General features: G+C 42.0%; 1 protein-coding gene across 1 annotated transcript; it reads left to right on the top strand.

Annotated features, from left to right (window-relative positions):
- The first annotated feature begins 1295 nt into the window (after positions 1-1295).
- On the top strand, positions 1296-2225 carry LOC136145189 (skin secretory protein xP2-like). Its single transcript, XM_065903443.1, has one exon. It carries the CDS (start codon positions 1296-1298, stop codon positions 2223-2225), a length of 930 nt encoding a protein of 309 aa, XP_065759515.1.
- The last annotated feature ends 14809 nt before the right edge of the window (positions 2226-17034 follow it).

The raw sequence follows: 17034 nt of genomic DNA, 5'->3' as shown, positions 1-17034 counted from the left end.
GCGGGCTGTCTCTGGTTGCAGCCCATGGGCTTCTGGTTGCCAAGGCTTCTCTTGTTGCAGCGCAGGCGCTGGGGAGCATGCGCGTCCCAGGGCTATTGGTGGTGTCTCCTGGGTCCTAGAGTGTGCAGGCTTCAGGAGCTGCGGCTCATGGTCTTCGTGGCTCCACGGCATGTGGAATCTTCTCGGACCAGAGATTGAACCCACGTCCCCTGCGGGGGCAGGCAGATTCTTATCCACCGTGCCAGCGGGGGAGTCCCAAAAGCAAATTATTTAGCATGAAGCTGCACCACACGCTCTACAACATCTTGAGTCTATGATTTTCACCTAACTCATGTATGACCTCCAACTGTGAGTCTTACAAAGTCTACTGAGCTGTAAGCTACGTACAGCAAAGACATCCTTATTCACCTTTAAGTCCTCAGCTTCAGACTTAATGCTGGCCCTGTAATCAAATGAATCTTTTATGAATTAATAATTCCATCTATTTTTTTATAATTTTGCTGGAGTATAGCTTATTTATAATATTGTGTCAGTTTCAGGTGTACAGTAAAGTGATTCAGTTATACATATATTAGTATATATACATATTATTTTTCAGATTATTTTCCATTATAGGTTATTATTAATACAACATATTGAATATAGTTCCCTGTGTTATGCAGTGAATCCTTTTTGTTTCTCTGTTATATAGAATAGTGTGAATCTCCTAATCCCATGTGAAAGTGAAGTCCCTCAGTTGTGTCTGACTCTGCGACCCCGTGGACTGTAGCCCACCAGGCTCCTCCCTCCGTGGGATTCTCCAGGCAAGAACACTGGAGTGGGTTGCCATTTTCTTCTCCAGGGAATCTTCCTGACCAAGGGATCGAACCCGGGTCTCCCGCATTGCAGGCAGACGCTTTAACCTCTGGGTCATCCCATACGGCTAACTTATCCCTCCCCTAGAGATTATCATACAAATTGAATAAGTCGGACAGAGAAAGACAAATATTCCATATATTTTATAATAGTCTCTTCATTCCTTGAAGCCCACTAAAATGAGACGGACCGCACAGAAGCGCGCCCGCTGCGACGACCGCGCAGAGGCGTGGCCCTGAGGAGCTACCCCTCGGTCAGGTCGGGGTGGAGACCGAGAGCGCCAGGCTGCCACAGCGCGGGAGCGGTGCAGAGGAGCCTCCCCACGCCCGGGGTCAGGGGCTGCGCCGAGGGGAGCCTCCCCACGCCTGGGGTCAGGGGCCGCGCCCGAGGGGAGCCTCCCCACGCCCGGGGTCAGGGGCTGCGCCGAGGGGAGCCTCCCCATGCCCGCCCGGGGTCAGGGGCGGCGGCCTAGGGGAGCCTCCCCATGCCCGAGGTCAGGGGCAGCGGCCGAGGGTGCCTCCCCACGCCCGGGGTCAGGGGCCGCGCCCGAGGGAGCCTCCCCACGCCCGGGGTCAGGGGCCGCGCCCGAGGGGAGCCTCCCCATGCCCGCCCGGGGTCAGGGGCGGCGGCCTAGGGGAGCCTCCCCACGCCCGGGGTCAGGGGCCGCGCCCGAGGGGAGCCTCCCCATGCCCGCCCGGGGTCAGGGGCGGCGGCCTAGGGGAGCCTCCCCACGCCCGGGGTCAGGGGCCGCGCCCGAGGGAGCCTCCCCACGCCCGTGGTCAGGGGCTGCGGCCGAGGGGAGCCTCCCCACGCCCGGGGTCAGGGGCCGCGCCCAAGGGAGCCTCCCCACGCCCGAGGGCAGGGGCAGCGGCCGAGGCGAGCCTCCCCACGCCCGGGGTCAGGGGCGGCGCCTGAGGGGAGCCTCCCCACGCCCGGGGTCAGGGGCGGCGCCCGAGGGGAGCCTCCCCACGCCCGGGGTCAGGGGCTGCGCCCGAGGGGAGCCTCCCCATGCCCGCCCGGGGTCAGGGGCTGCGCCGAGGGGAGCCTCCCCATGCCCGCCCGGGGTCAGGGGCCGCGCCCGAGGGGAGCCTCCCCATGCCCGCCCGGGGTCAGGGGCTGCGCCGAGGGGAGCCTCCCCACGCCTGGGGTCAGGGGCCGCGCCCGAGGGGAGCCTCCCCACGCCCGGGGTCAGGGGCTGCGCCGAGGGGAGCCTCCCCATGCCCGCCCGGGGTCAGGGGCTGCGCCGAGGGGAGCCTCCCCACGCCCGGGGTCAGGGGCTGCGCCGAGGGGAGCGTCCCCACGCCCGAGGTCAGGGGCTGCGCCGAGGGGAGCCTCCCCATGCCCGCCCGGGGTCAGGGGCGGCGGCCTAGGGGAGCCTCCCCATGCCCGAGGTCAGGGGCTGCGCTGAGGGGAGCCTCCCCACGCCTGGGGTCAGGGGCCGCGCCCGAGGGGAGCCTCCCCACCTCCAAGGAGCGGCTGCTGCGGGGGCACAGGAGGAGCTACCCCACGTTCTAGGTCAGGAGGGGCGGCCCGTGAGAAGCTACCCCTCGTCCAAGGTAAGCAGCAGCCGTGAAGAGACACCCCGCGTCCAAGGTAAGAGAAACCCAAGCAGAACGGTAGGTGTTGCGACAGGGCATCAAAGAGCAGGCACGCTGAAGGCACAATCACGGAAAACTGGCCAGTCTGATCATGGAACCACAGCCTTGTCTAACTCAGGGAACTAAGCCATGCCGCGTGGGGCCACCCAGGACGGTCGGGTCGTGGTGGCGAGGTCTGACAGAGTGTGGTCCACTGGAGAAGGGAATGGCAAACCACTCCAGTATTCCTGCCTTGAGAACCCCATGAACAGTAGGAAAAGGCAAATTGATAGGACACTGAAAGAGGAACTCCCCAGGTCGGGAGGTGCCCAATATGCTCCTGGAGATCAGTGGAGAAATAACTCCAGAAAGAATGAAGGGATGGAGCCAAACCAAAAACACCACCCAGTTGTGGATGTGACTGGTGATGGAAGCAAGGTCCGATGCTGTAAAGAGCAATATTGCATAGGAACCTGGAATGTTAGGTCCGTGAATCAAGGCACATTGGAAGTGGTCAAACAGGAGATGGTAAGAGTAAGTGTCAACATTCTAGGAATCAGCGAGCTAAAATGGACTGGAATGTGTAAATTTAACTCAGATGACCATAATATCTACTACTCTGAGCAGGAATACCTTACAAGAAATGGAGTAGCCATCACTGTCAACAAAAGAGTCTTTTGGGAAGGATTGGGGGCAGGAGGAGAAGGGGACGACAGAGAATGAGATGGCTGGATGGCATCACCGACTCAATGGACATAAGTTTGAGTAAACTCCGGGAGTTGGTGATGGACAGGGAGGCCTGGCGTGCTGCGATTCATGGGGTCGAAAAGAGTCAGACACAACTGAGCAACTGAACTGAACTGAACTGAAGGTAGAATATTCCTAACCTCCTCTGGTTCGGTACTGATCCATTCAAACACATTTTTACTCAGTTGAACTCTTTAAATTCTTGATATGCCCCAGTTTATCTTTTAACAGTTCTGGTGTCAGAAGAGTTAACAAAAGGAAACCCTTGAAAGCCCCCAGGAGTAACACGCATATATAGACATATATAAACCTGCAGACAGATGCAGAGATCTTATAGCTCTTTTTTAAAAAAATTTAGCCTTGAGACAAGTTCAATAATGCAAATATCACTTAATCATAAGAGAAAAGTTGGATCCAAATTGCTTCTGGTGGATAAAATAAGGTTACCTGGTCGGATAGCTAAAGTTGCTACAAGTATCTGTGGGGAATACTTCTGGAAGTCATCAAAAACAGAAAATCCTTGATTTGTAATGTCACCAAGATCATCATGACACCTACTTAAAATTTAAAAATAAATAGTTCCCTGCAATGATAAAGACCTAAAAAGCAATTGCATTTATAGGAAGAAAAGTTAATGTAAGAGAGACACATTAATAAGGCTAATAATATTCCAGTGGTCAGGATCATAATGCAAGTTGAAAATAAATATAGTATGGCAGAATTTTTCTAATATTTTTCTTTCTGCTTTATAATTTTTTTAAAATTACATAGCTCTTTTTTAAAACAAAATCTCATAGTTTTCTTAAAATTGAGGTAGGTTAGCCTCGTAGGCTACAGTCCATGGGGTCACTAAGAGTCAGACACGACTGAGCAACTTCACTTTCACTTTTCACTTTCATGCATTGGAGAAGGAAATGGCAACCCACTCCAGTGTTCTTGCCTGGAGAATCCCAGGGATGGGGGAGCCTGGTGGGCTGCCTTCTATGGGGTCACACAGAGTCGAACATGACTGACGTGACTTAGCAGCAGCAGCAGGAAGATATAACTTAAAAGAAGAAAAAGAGTCACATTCTATAGTAGATTGAATGTAAAATGCAATAAACACATATAAGACTTTTAAATAATTGGTTGCCCTATTACTCCAAAAATGCAGTCTCATAAACTAGCTGAAGAAACTGAACAATATTGTTGAAGAAATTTGAAAATGACGCACAGACTTAAAGTTACACATATCTTCAAACATAGAGAAATATTTGTCTGGAAATTAGAAGTAATATTAGAAGGTAAATAATGAAAATGACATGGTGCGCTTTCACTAATTAACTAAAATTTGTCATAATTTGCAAATATTTTGCTGTATTTATTTATCTATGTTGCATGCAGAAGATGAATAATAGAAAATGTAAAAGAAATAAACCAAAGTCTGAGTTTTGTTAGTTATGTTTTAGAAAAATATAGTGAATCTCTCATTTTTAGTTGTGAATACTGATTTTGGTATGAATCTGATCATATTCAAACTTTTCCACCGAATGCTTCTGCAAAGATTATAACTAACATTAGTGTAGTTTAATTGAAATGTATTGAATTTCATATATTTCAATACTTCAAACTATTGAATTTATGTTTTCTAGCCTAGTGCAACATTTTAACTAGAATAGCAATCATTTGAGCACAGAGGCACTGTTGATCTTGTTTACTGCTTTATTCCTAACTCTTAGAGTAGGGACTCTGTCTATGTAGTAGATACTCATTAAATATATGCTTAACAAAGGACTGTTTGGGGTCTCTCTTATGGAAAGGTGTGTGAAATTATTTCTTTTCTGGAGACATCAATGCCATAGAGTTTTTTAATTCATTTGACCTACATTTTTAAAGCAAGATCAAATGAGATTTCTAAAATGAGAATGATAACAATAATGACACTACCATCATTATAATCATCAACAACTATGAGAAACAATTACTAAGGGAAAAGCTTGTAGAGTTTAGTATATTTTATTTTACTAGTCATTTTTCAAAGACTGTCCTATTTTAGTCATGCAGAAAATATTTTCTTTATTTTAAATAAGAAAAAGTAGAAATCCTCAGAGGCTAAGAAATGTACCCAATGTCACAGGGTATGCAAAGATAAAAGCAAGCAATCACATCCAAACCTGTTTGCTTTTTATACTCTATCATATTCTTTCTTAATTTAGCATGTGTTAGTCACTCCGTCATGTACGACTCCCTACTCCGAGACCCGGTGGACTGTGTTCTGCCAGGCTCCTCTGTTCATGGAATTCTCCAGGCAAAAATACTGGAGTGGGTTGTCCTTCTCTTCTCCAGGATATCTTCCTGGCCCAGGGATCAAACCTGGTCTCCTGCATTGCAGGCAGATTCTTCACTGTCTGAGCCACCAGGGAAACCCTGGCCCAGCCAGTAAATATTTGATATGTTTATCACCAATAATATTGACATGATGGCATAGTATTAATAGGTATATTAACGGTTGATTATTCAATTCTAACACTACTGAAGAGCTTTATTTTAACTTCACTTTCTTTAAATTTTAACATAAAGTGCTTCAAACATACCATAAATATGACAGAATCAATATCAAGCTTCAACACTCATTGGAATTTTTCTGTAATGGTTTCATCTATTCTCCTGTTTCTCTTTTATGTTTGTCTGCTGGGGTATTTTAAAACAAATTCTAGACATTACTTTTCCCATTTCTTCTCTAAAATTTTCCAATAATACCTAAATAGAAATAAATGCAGATCCTTTATTCATAACCATATGACATTTTCACACCTAAAATTTTAAAAGGCTTCTTACTATTATTTAATGTCCAGTCTATTTTCAAATCCTCCCTATTATCAAAGAAGTCTTTAGACAGTTGGGATATCCAAAGCAGGACCTAAACAAAGCCTCCACCCTGCATTTGATTGTTCCGTCTCCCAGAGTCTTTCAGACAGAGCAGACTCGCCTTGCCTTTAGGCTTCATATATTCTGTTGATGAGAACTCAGAAGGAAAGGCTTATACAGATCCAAGCTCAATTTTTTTGTGGGTAGAGTGAAACAAGGCGATTTCATTGCTGGTGCTTTGTACTTCATATCACATCACATCACCGTCACATAAAGTCTGGCTAATATTGACCAGTGGGTTGATTAGAGAAAGAAACAGAGAAATGAAACAAAACACTTTGCATATAATATTTGGTTGGAAAAGTACTTATTCACTACCCTGAAAATTGATTATTAAATAGAAAAAAGTCAAATGTTTACCCCCAACATAAATAAACTGTATTTAAGGGCATGACCTATGTTGAATGGATGAGGAAGTTATTCTACAAAAGGGCTGGAAGAGTCCACTGGTAAGAGATGTCTGGTTAATAACAGAGGTTTTCAGCACGTATGCCCTCATAAATATTTTCAATATTTCATATCCGTCAAGCTCATGGATCAAGTTCTTCCACAGTCTATAGACCTTCATGAAAAGCAATTAACTTGAAATTAAGGAAAAATTTACCACGAAGATGTTTGAAATCAAATATTTAATCTAATTTCTTATATCACTTTCAAAATTGGATCTTGCAATAAATATATGCAACTGAACATATACATGTATTAATTTTGAATGATCATATACACCAGCCTATAAAGCTTTCGGATAGATTTTGTTCACTTTTTTATCAGTGTACAACAAATATTATAAAGTTAGATATCTGAGGTAAAGCTAAAGCTATATGTCTGAAAGAAGTAACTTCCAGCATTAGGAAAAAAAAGGTAGAATGTAACCTTTTGTCTGACAATTATTCCTTAAACAACCTTCAGTCTCCTGCAAGAAATTCAAAAGCTGCATTTTTACCCACATGCAAGCATGTCACTTTATCACATAATACTCCTATAGAGTAATAGTGATATTCAGAAACAAGACAGATTCATTTCAAATCAAAATAGTTATTAATGAATATACATACAGCCTAAATATCAATGACTTAAGGTATTTGTATCTCTCTTAGTATAATTCAATTTTGTATGTATATTACCCATTTCAAGAACAGATGCCAACATCTTTTGCAGTGTACAATCCCTTAAAGAGCAGGCTTATCCTTAATATCCTCACATTAAATTCACCATCTATAGATTATACCTAAATCCCATCAGAAAGAGTAATATCTGTATGTGAATAAGGGTTTATTTAGATTCATAAGAAAAGCTTGAAGTCTTCAATTTTAAACTCAGTTTATTAGATTTCTTTCTATGCAGAAATGCCACAGGCTCCCTGAGGCAGGAACTGTTTCTAACTCATCATGAATCTCCAGGGCTTGGTACAGCGGAAGGATGTAATATATATTTGTTGAATAAATGCATTTTAACGTAGAAGAATTTCTTACTTGTCTGTGAAGATTGAAATTATGTATTAACCATTCTTGCCTTTTGGATATAAATATTTAAGCCAGGGCTCTTTTGATTTAGTCATTGTGCAAGTCTAGCCTATCCAACAAAGACAGAGCTTTCACTCCGACATGGTTGAGTTGTCTGTACTTAGAATAGACTTTTGAAGGAAATTAAATGTAAGTTATGCCCAAACTATCAAGGATGTGATGATTGGACAGTGACAGTTTTTGCACAGATCATATGTTCACACTGTCCTTGCTTTACTTTCTCAACATAAAATCAAATATCTATTCCCATAGCTTTTTTATTTATATTTATTCTACTCTATTATCAGTCAAATAAGAAATGGAGTGCTTATTATCTTTTGTAGGTTTTAATGAGGTTTAACATGATTTTGTATGAATAAGCTATTTCATATTTTTCTTTATATGTATTTCTTATTTATATTTTTAATTCATAGAAATTGTCTAGTAATTTTAGGAATTATTCAATTTATTTCCTTATATTTTCTATTTATAAAATCTCACATATGCAATTACTTCCATACAATAACTCAATCTCCTTTTCTTTCAAATGTATGCCCTGTCTTCCTTTGATTTTATTTTAAAAATGTTAAAGAATAATCATCAAGTAACTTGTTTCCAGACTCCATGTGCTTCTGATTCACTATTAAGTAAAATATAGATTTTTGGCTAAATACCTATTATTTAAATATCATATTGCTAATTTTCCAGGAGTTTTTATCTTTAAGTCATAAGAAATGAATGCAAGTTTGGGTTATCTTCTTAAATGATACATTATAATATGCATTTTTACCTCAATGTGATATGTATGTATGTTTGTATATGTGAATATATTCTTTATATTTTAGACAACTAAACTATATTTGAATTTTCTTGAGATAAACTCTGCCAGGTTGAGATGGCTGATTACTTTTAGGAATAATTCATTTTTCTTGTACTTGGGAAATTCTCACTTAAATTCAGTATAAAAGAAGACACATTTTGTGTGTGTGTTTGTGTCTGTCCTGGCTGCCAGATTTAAGTTAGAAGTATTTTTTTTGTAATAAGGAAGACATATTCTATAAACTAATCAGAAAACAGGGTTATTCTTAAGGATTCCCCTCGTGTCAGTGTTTTCCTGGATACTTCAAGTCTTTTTTCAAATACTAAGTGAAAATCTCATTTGATGTTCATAACTCAAAGTCACAATGTCCAGTATAAGTGGTTACCTAGTGTATATCTCCAGGATTTAATCTTTTCCCTTTGCTTAATTCCCTGATCCTGAAGCATCAGATATTTTCCTTTAAATGTTGATAAAGGGGTCAGGGGGGATGTCTAAAGCCGTAACGAAAATCTGCGGGGCCACAGGGCAGGGTTCTGATAACATAGTTCAGGAAAGGAGGCTGCAGATCTCTGGCTCTGTTGGTCCCGAGCTGTGTCCTCGGTGGGAGTGATGGTGGCCCAGACAGAAGCAGAGGCAGCGACTCTTTCCGCCGGTTGCAGACGGCTGGCGCCGTGAGCTGCACACACAGGGCTGTGTATGGAGATACAGGTTCAGAAAGAATCCCAGCCTCGGACACAGCTTTTGATTTAGCGCCGTTTGACAAATATTCAGTAAACACTCTTTCAAGAGTATATAGTTTTGATCATTGTCAGCACTTTCTGTCTCCTGTGAAATCTCACGGTGTGGAGGGTACGCCCTAGGATTATCTGCGTCAGCACTGGAGGGAGCATGTCAGATAATCCGAGAGGGTACCTAGGATTATCTGAGTCTGCGAGCATCTCAGATAATCCAGAGGGTACCTAGGATTATCTGAGTCTGCGAGCATCTCAGATAATCCGAGAGGGTACCTAGGATTATCTGAGTCTGCGAGCATCTCAGTTAATCTGAGAGGGTACCTAGGATTATCTGAGTCTGCGAGCATCTCAGATAATCCGAGAGGGTACCTAGGATTATATGAGTCTGCGAGCATCTCAGATAATCCGAGAGGGTACCTAGGATTATCTGAGTCTGCGAGCATCTCAGATAATCCGAGAGGGTACCTAGGATTATCTGAGTCTGCGAGCATCTCAGATAATCCGAGAGGGTACCTAGGATTATCTGAGTCTGCGAGCATCTCAGATAATCCGAGAGGGTACCTAGGATTATCTGAGTCTGCGAGCATCTCAGATAATCCGAGAGGGTACCTAGGATTATCTGAGTCTGCGAGCATCTCAGATAATCCGAGAGGGTACCTAGGATTATCTGAGTCTGCGAGCATCTCAGATAATCCGAGAGCATACCGTCCACACCGTGAGACTACACAGGAGACAGAAAGTGCTGACAATGATCAAAACTATATACTCTTGAAAGAGTATTTATTGAATATTTGTCAAACGGCGCTAAATCAAAAGCTGTGTCCGAGGCTGCGATTCTTTCGAACCTGTATCTGCATACACAGCCCTGTGTGTGCAGCTCACGGCGCCAGCCGTCTCCCGTCCGCCCTGCCCGCGCTGACCTCGCGGCGGGCACGGTGCCAGCTCAGAGGCTGGGAGCAAGGCGGCATCTCCGAGGACCTGCAGACGTGTGTCCTCTCTCCCCCCGCGGCCGACGCAGTGCCCACAGCCATGACGCGGCGGGAACGCTGGCTTCCCGGTGGAGCCCGTGTGCGGAGCGCTCGGAGACGCCCAGGGCCTCCGAGCCAGCGCTCTGGGCCGCGTGCCCGGGGCCGGAAGTGATCCCAGCTGCCACATCTCAGAACACCGGGCAAGAGCCAGGGCCGCGGGGAGAGCCGACCCCCGCATCTAGGCTGACCTACCCTTCCCCCAAATGGTAAAGCGGTGTTTAACGTGTGTTAACCATTGGGCTATTAATAGTCAAAATAACCAAACTAATTTTAGTCTTACCACATATCCTATAATCAGCTCTTTCCACCATATATGTTTCTTAGAAGAGCTTGTGATTTATTTTTCAGGAAATAAAGCATTATTTCCAATAGAATGTTTTCTATATAATATCTGTAATCGTTTTCCAAGTTACACTTTATTAATAATAATTTAAAGTTCTTGATCGTTCCAGCAGACTTTTCTCTGCGATTCATAACGCTTTGTTATTTTTATTGAGATATACTGATATCTAGCATTATATTAGTTTCAAGTGTACAATATAATGATTTGATATTTGTATATATTGTGAAATGATCACCACAATAAGTCTAGTTAACACCTATCATCAAACATGGTTACAAAACAGGTTGTCTTGTGATGACAGTTTTTAAGATCTACTTTCTTGGCAACCTTCAGATATAAAATATTCTTGACTATAGTCACCATAGTCAAAGGGCTTCCCTTTTGGTTCAGTTGGTAAAGAATTTGCCTGCAATGCAGTAGACCTGGGTTCAGTCCCTAGGTTGGGAAGATCCCATGGAGAAGGGAAAGGCTACCCACTCCAGTATTCTGGCCTGGAGAATTCCATGGACTGTATAGTCCATGGGGTCACAAAGAGTCTGACACTACCAGCGACTTTCACTTTCACTTTCCCATAGTCACCATGCTGTACATTACATCTCAATCATTTATTTCTTAAATGCAGCTTTGTACCTTTTGACCCCCTTCACCCACGTCACTCATTTCTTCCTTCCCACCTTCCAGACTGATTCTAATTATTATTCAATGACAAAAGTCCAAGCATTAATTTATCTTCCCTTACTTCTCCCACATAGGAAATTATGGTGATTCTTTCATGCTATTTATTTTTAATCACACTCATGCTGGGATCATTAACAAAATATTTTAGATTATGGGAATTTATTGATATTATTAGTAGATAAATTATATAAAGCTGGAGAGAAAAATAAAAGTATCAAAAACCAACAAAAATACAGAGAAAGAATAGTAAAAGTGCATGCAAGTTTTTGCATTTTATCTCTGATAAGACTAATGCTAATAGGATGATTGTGGATTATTCAGCTAATGTTCTCTCTACACCAAAAAAGTGCACTAACAGATGGAGGGACATAGAGTAAATTTCCTTTCCTATTTTCCATTCTCTTCTTGTGTGTCACTCCCCAGATTCTTTATTATAAAAAATCACTCTGCAACTCTAGTCCCTGCAATCCATTGCTTTGAAAGTTAAATAATGCACAGTGGGACTCTATATTTTCAGAAAATGAAGGTCCTACACACTCAGCAAAACTGTATAACATTTTGCAGATCCCTATCTTTAGCATTTTTGTGATTGCATTTTCTGATGTATTCCTAGAATATGCTTGTTACATATTAGGTTTTCTATCTCATCTCAAACCCTATTTACATGAATAGATTTATGGCATTTAAAGTAGAAACTAGAAATTTAGCCCAATGTATTTCATCACATATTATTTAACTCTGATACCTTGAGTCATATCATATGTATCAGAATAAATGCTCCTAGATGGGTTCTGTTTAAGAGATACATTTTAAGTATTGCTACAGAGAGAGACAGGGATAGGGGAGAAGCAAACAGACAGACAAGGATTCTATTCCCATTTGAATATAGGATTATATTTAACCAAATTTTAGAGTTCATTTGGAATCACAGAACTAAGCAGAATAAGGAAGACTTCAGCAAAATTAAAACACATTTACTGACTTTACGTTCAAAAGTCACAAAGTAAAGTTTTCCAAGCATGGACACTTTATCCTTATCTTTTAACACTTTTGTGACTGTGTTTAATCTTCTAAACTCAAGATGGGTAATTTTACATCCATTTCTCTGCCGCATCCAAGTCATTTTAGAATGTAATGGTAGGAAGGTGAAGAAAAAAATTTTCTTGAAGGACTTTATTGGGCACTCTATATAACATCTCATTTGATCATGGTAAAGTCAGTAGACACTGTGCTTGTTTTTGAAAGATGCAGTTAATGTTGCATTTGGACCAGGTGGTATATTGGGGAAGGAAAGGAGACCCCAAAGTAGGCCAAGCAGGAGTGTGCCCTCAGGAACTTGAAAGATCTAAATCCTTCTGTGATATAATTTTGTCCACATTCCCCTTGCCAATTTTTTTTTAGCTCTAATGAAATTACTCCTTGTTTTGAACTTCCTCTTCCAGCCTGTCTTCCATGTGTGTAATGAAAACATCTTTCAAATCTCTAGATCTGTATCATCACTTTTTAAAAAATTTCCACATTTCCACCACATGAACAAAATAAAATGTGTTAACACGACACTCCATTACATGTGACACTTGCCAATCCACCCCTTTCTCTCATTCATTCATCAATAAGCAAATATTTTAAATGTCTACACTGAGAAATTTTAGCATAATGATTTAGAAAATGGGCTCAGGACGCAAGGCACTGTATTTTTAAAAGTTACTCTGCCTAACATCTGTGTGAAATTGAATCAGCAACCTAAACATCCCAAGCCTCTGCTTCATTGTTTATGAAATGAAACAGGAATAAGCTCTATCATAAATCAGTATCTGAGGACTAAATGAAACAGTTGATGCAAATATATGGACAGTAATGCCTAGTACTTTGTGAGGACCTAGTAAATGCAGATTATTGTGGTGCGAGGGGCTGGTTTCCAATGGACCACTGGGTGGAACAGACTAAAGAGAAGCAAAAAGGGATGCCAGGAGTGGAGTGGAGTGCGGGTCCTTTCGTGGCAGAGAGGGCAGAAGGTGATGGTAGTTTTGAGTAGAATCGTAGAGTGGAAAGGGAGAGAAATGAGCATGTTCACAAAAAAGTTTGAATTTAGCATATAAGATTTAGTGAGAGATTAGTTTTCTTTCTGGAAGTAGGGAGAAGAGATGTGAAGGATTATTTTCTTCTTTAAAAATGTGTGTGACAGGATGAAGAACTAGGTTTGAAGGGAAACCAGCGCAGGTCGAGTAGAAGACCCTGGCGCTGGTCTGCACAGCTGGCTGAGCCTGCTACGCCCCCGAGTCATCAGAGCGAGCGCCAAGCAGGAACCGATACACGGAAAGGCAGCCGAGGAAAAAGCAGGAGCCGAGCCCCATCCTCACCAGTCAGGGCCTGCGATGCACAGCCCGACGACGCTGGTCTGTAAAATCTCCCCTAAGTGTTCAAACCTGTCTCTTATCACGGTACCTCTTCTTTCTAGAACGTTCTTGCCCAGTCTTCTTCACCTGGATCCCAGGTTCCATTCTTCAAAACTCAGTTGAGAGGAAATCTCCTCTGATAGGCTGTGTCATAAGGAAGGCTGGTCAGTCAACAAGCTTATTTTCACTGCAGTTCCCAGCTTCCCCTGAGGATCCATGTCGTCACTAAACACGCCCCACTTAGGTCTCATCTCCCCCCAAAAAGCACCTCCAGTTCTTTTTGTCCTCAGCGGCCTGTCTGCCACATAGGGTCGTCAGGGGACTCCGGGGCTCTAGGAGACACCAAAGGCATGGGAGACGAGCCTTCAAAACACAAGTGAAAGTTGCCCCGTTGAAGACAGCAAATGTGTAGAAACACTTGAGTAAACGAAAAAAGAGTCTGACTGTGTTAAACCACTGATATTCTGGAATTACTCCGGTAATTAGCCCACCCTGAAACCTTCCTGATTTTCCACAGCTATAGTAAACGCCTCTCTGTGTTCACAAAGCCCCATAATTTTGTCATTACATCATTATACTTTTCATAAGGGGTTCCACATTAGCTTATATGTCTGTGTCTCAAATACTACAGGCTCTATGAAGGCAAAGTCCATGTTTTTCTCTTATTTTCATCTTTGTATCCTAACATGGTTCCTGGAACACTTGGCTCTAAGTAAACATTCTTTTAGCATAGGAAAATAAGTGAATTATTTAGTTCATCTATCCAAATTTCTCATGATGTTTTCCCCAAGACCTAATTGATATCATAACACAACAACTATGCATTACCAGGGTTTCAATTCTTTAATCATTTCTCAGTTTACCATTTGTATTTGTCTCCTTGATCCTGTCTCTTAATTTCCACAATCCTCTTGAGCTGTTAGGAGAAAATGTAATTCTCTTCCAGTATATGGTTACTGGGCTTCCCTCATGGCCCAGATGGTTAAGAATCTGCCTGCAATGCGGGAGACCTGGGTTTGATCCCTGGGTCAAGAAGATCCTCTGGGGAAGGGAATGGCGACGCACTCCAGCGTTCTTGCCTGGAGAGCCCCATAGACAGAGGAGCCTGGTGGGCTCCATGGGGTTGCAAAGAGTCGGACATGACTGAGTTGACTAACACTATGTGGTTATGAAGTAGGTTTCTATATGTTAAAATTTACCTTTAGGACAGTAACTCTTCCTTAGGAAACATCTTCATTTCAGTGCAGTCTCTTTGCTTTCCACGTTAACAAGCATCCTTACTTCCTTTCTATTTCAGTCAAAATAACGAGTCTTTAACTCTATCCTTTAGATAAAATTTGCCTTCTGCTTTTAGATTTCCAAAACCATCCAATTAATTTTTTAAGTGAACAACAAATTCTTTGGTCAAAAATATGGGAAACAAAAAGAACATTCTATTTTTTCTTAGCCTTGATGCCTTGCTAATTTCTAAATTCCGCTTGGCATCTCAAAGTGCCGTGAAATAATTAAAGAGATCACAGAAGGCTACCCCTCTCGGTGGCTGGGGAACAAAACATATCAGATCACCATATGCTACCCCTATACTTCAATGTAACCTTTTGAAAACTTGTAAATTTCCAACTTTAGCGTTTCTAAGCAACCACTTTAATATTCTCAGTCACAAATTGGATGAAGGCCCCAATGAAAGCAGACAAAGAAGAATTCACGGAAAGAACCCCCGGAATGCTGAGTGTGCTCAACAAAAAGGACAGGGGACGCTTGCCTCCGCAAAGGATGCCTGCGTGGGGCAGGCGGGCTCCAGTCTCTGCAGGTCCTGAGAGGTGTCTTTAATAGCAAATGCTTTAAATACCAATGATTTTTACATGAAGTTTATTGCTAAGCTTTCTTCCTATTCTGTTCATATATTTATTGTTTTAATACATTTAAGTGAATAAATGACTGAAACATTTGGATATCAAAAAATAATTTGACCCCAGATCCAATATTTTTCAGAGATACAAATTTACAAGCATTTAAAATTTGTTTATTATTTACTTCTATAGTCATTATTGGGTAGAGACGTTTGAATTTCATGAATTTACAATATAGTATGGAAGAACAGAGACCAGTCAACTTTTAATTCTGTCTCCAAGAATTATCAAACATTTAGTTATGAATTTCCCTTCTAGATATTCAGTAACCTGCGAAAATTTTGACATTAAGAAACACTGGTCCACGGACTCGTGTTTGAAAATCAAGGGTGTGGGCAAAGAACATCTAGAATTAGAATTATCTAGGTCTTAATTATAGTCTACAACTTATTAGCTGTGTAACCTAGCCTAGGCATTCAAACTCTCAGCCTTAAAATGGTGATTAGAATACCTATCTGAATTATTGTAATGATTCAATGAAAATAGACATGAAGGTTTGAGCTACTGTTCATTAATGGCTATTATTTGTGTATTACTGATTTGTACCACCCCTCCTAATTTCCTGTTATTTGGGTGAGTGCTTATCGGGGCATGTGCTAGCCCCGTATTTCCCCATCCCTCAGGCAAAGGCCTCTCTTCTGCTGCCATTATTATACTCTAATATAGCAAAGATCTTTGGTCCCTCCGTTTGCTTTTTCTTTTCCAGACTCTCTGGCCACAGCAGTAATCAAACTCACCAAGTGGGTAAGTAATGAACAGAAATGTCACAGATCCAGCAGGAATCTACGCACAAAGCAATCTTCTTATCCTCTGCCAAAATCCTCTTCCGCTGTGGGCTGTGTGGGCTCCCAGAGCATCACAGCAATGCCTCTGGCCCCGGGCGCTCCGCCTCTGGTTCTTCTTTTCATGACTGCAATTGTTTTATTAGCAGTGTGCCCCAATAGATGTTAGCTTTCCTCTATTTATTATCACCCAGAAGCCAAAAGTTTATTCATTCAGGAACAAGGGAATACTTTCCTGAGCTTCTAATACAGTTTATATTTAGTTTGCAACTTTTCTCTGAAAATTTTATAACTTCACTGAATATATCCTGTTAGTGACTATTGTCTATGACTTGTGTAATGCTTTTGGCTTTTCAATATCTTCTCACATGGATTTCATTTGATCCCCAGAACACCTCAGCAAATTAGACTGAACAGGTACTATAAAACCTCAAGAGGATATGATTAACACTTAAATGACTTACCCAGAGCCACAAAAAGTGTTAAGGTTTGACTTGGTGTCCTCCACCAGTAAGTGTCTTTTCTAACACATGATTACAAAGTTTCTTAATAAAATAGTCCCAGATCAATAATAGACAGAGATATTTCATAACATGCCTGGAATGTTCAGTATATTGTGAGCTTTGTATATAGTTTCTAACAATTTAACTTTCTTTGCACTCTCAAGTTGTGTGAAAAGGCAGCAAACAAATGGATTGTAGCATAAATACTCATTTTGATTGTTGTCAAGAAAACTATACATCGAAAGCAATTTT

This window comes from Muntiacus reevesi, chromosome 12, assembly GCF_963930625.1.
Source record: "Muntiacus reevesi chromosome 12, mMunRee1.1, whole genome shotgun sequence".
In the NCBI taxonomy this organism is placed as follows: domain Eukaryota; kingdom Metazoa; phylum Chordata; class Mammalia; order Artiodactyla; family Cervidae; genus Muntiacus; species Muntiacus reevesi.
This window is presented reverse-complemented; position numbering and strand designations above follow the sequence as displayed.

Bases quoted from the DNA above. Each gene is read 5' to 3' on its own strand.
- LOC136145189 (XM_065903443.1), top strand. From the start codon at position 1,296: ATGCCCGCCCGGGGTCAGGGGCGGCGGCCTAGGGGAGCCTCCCCATGC.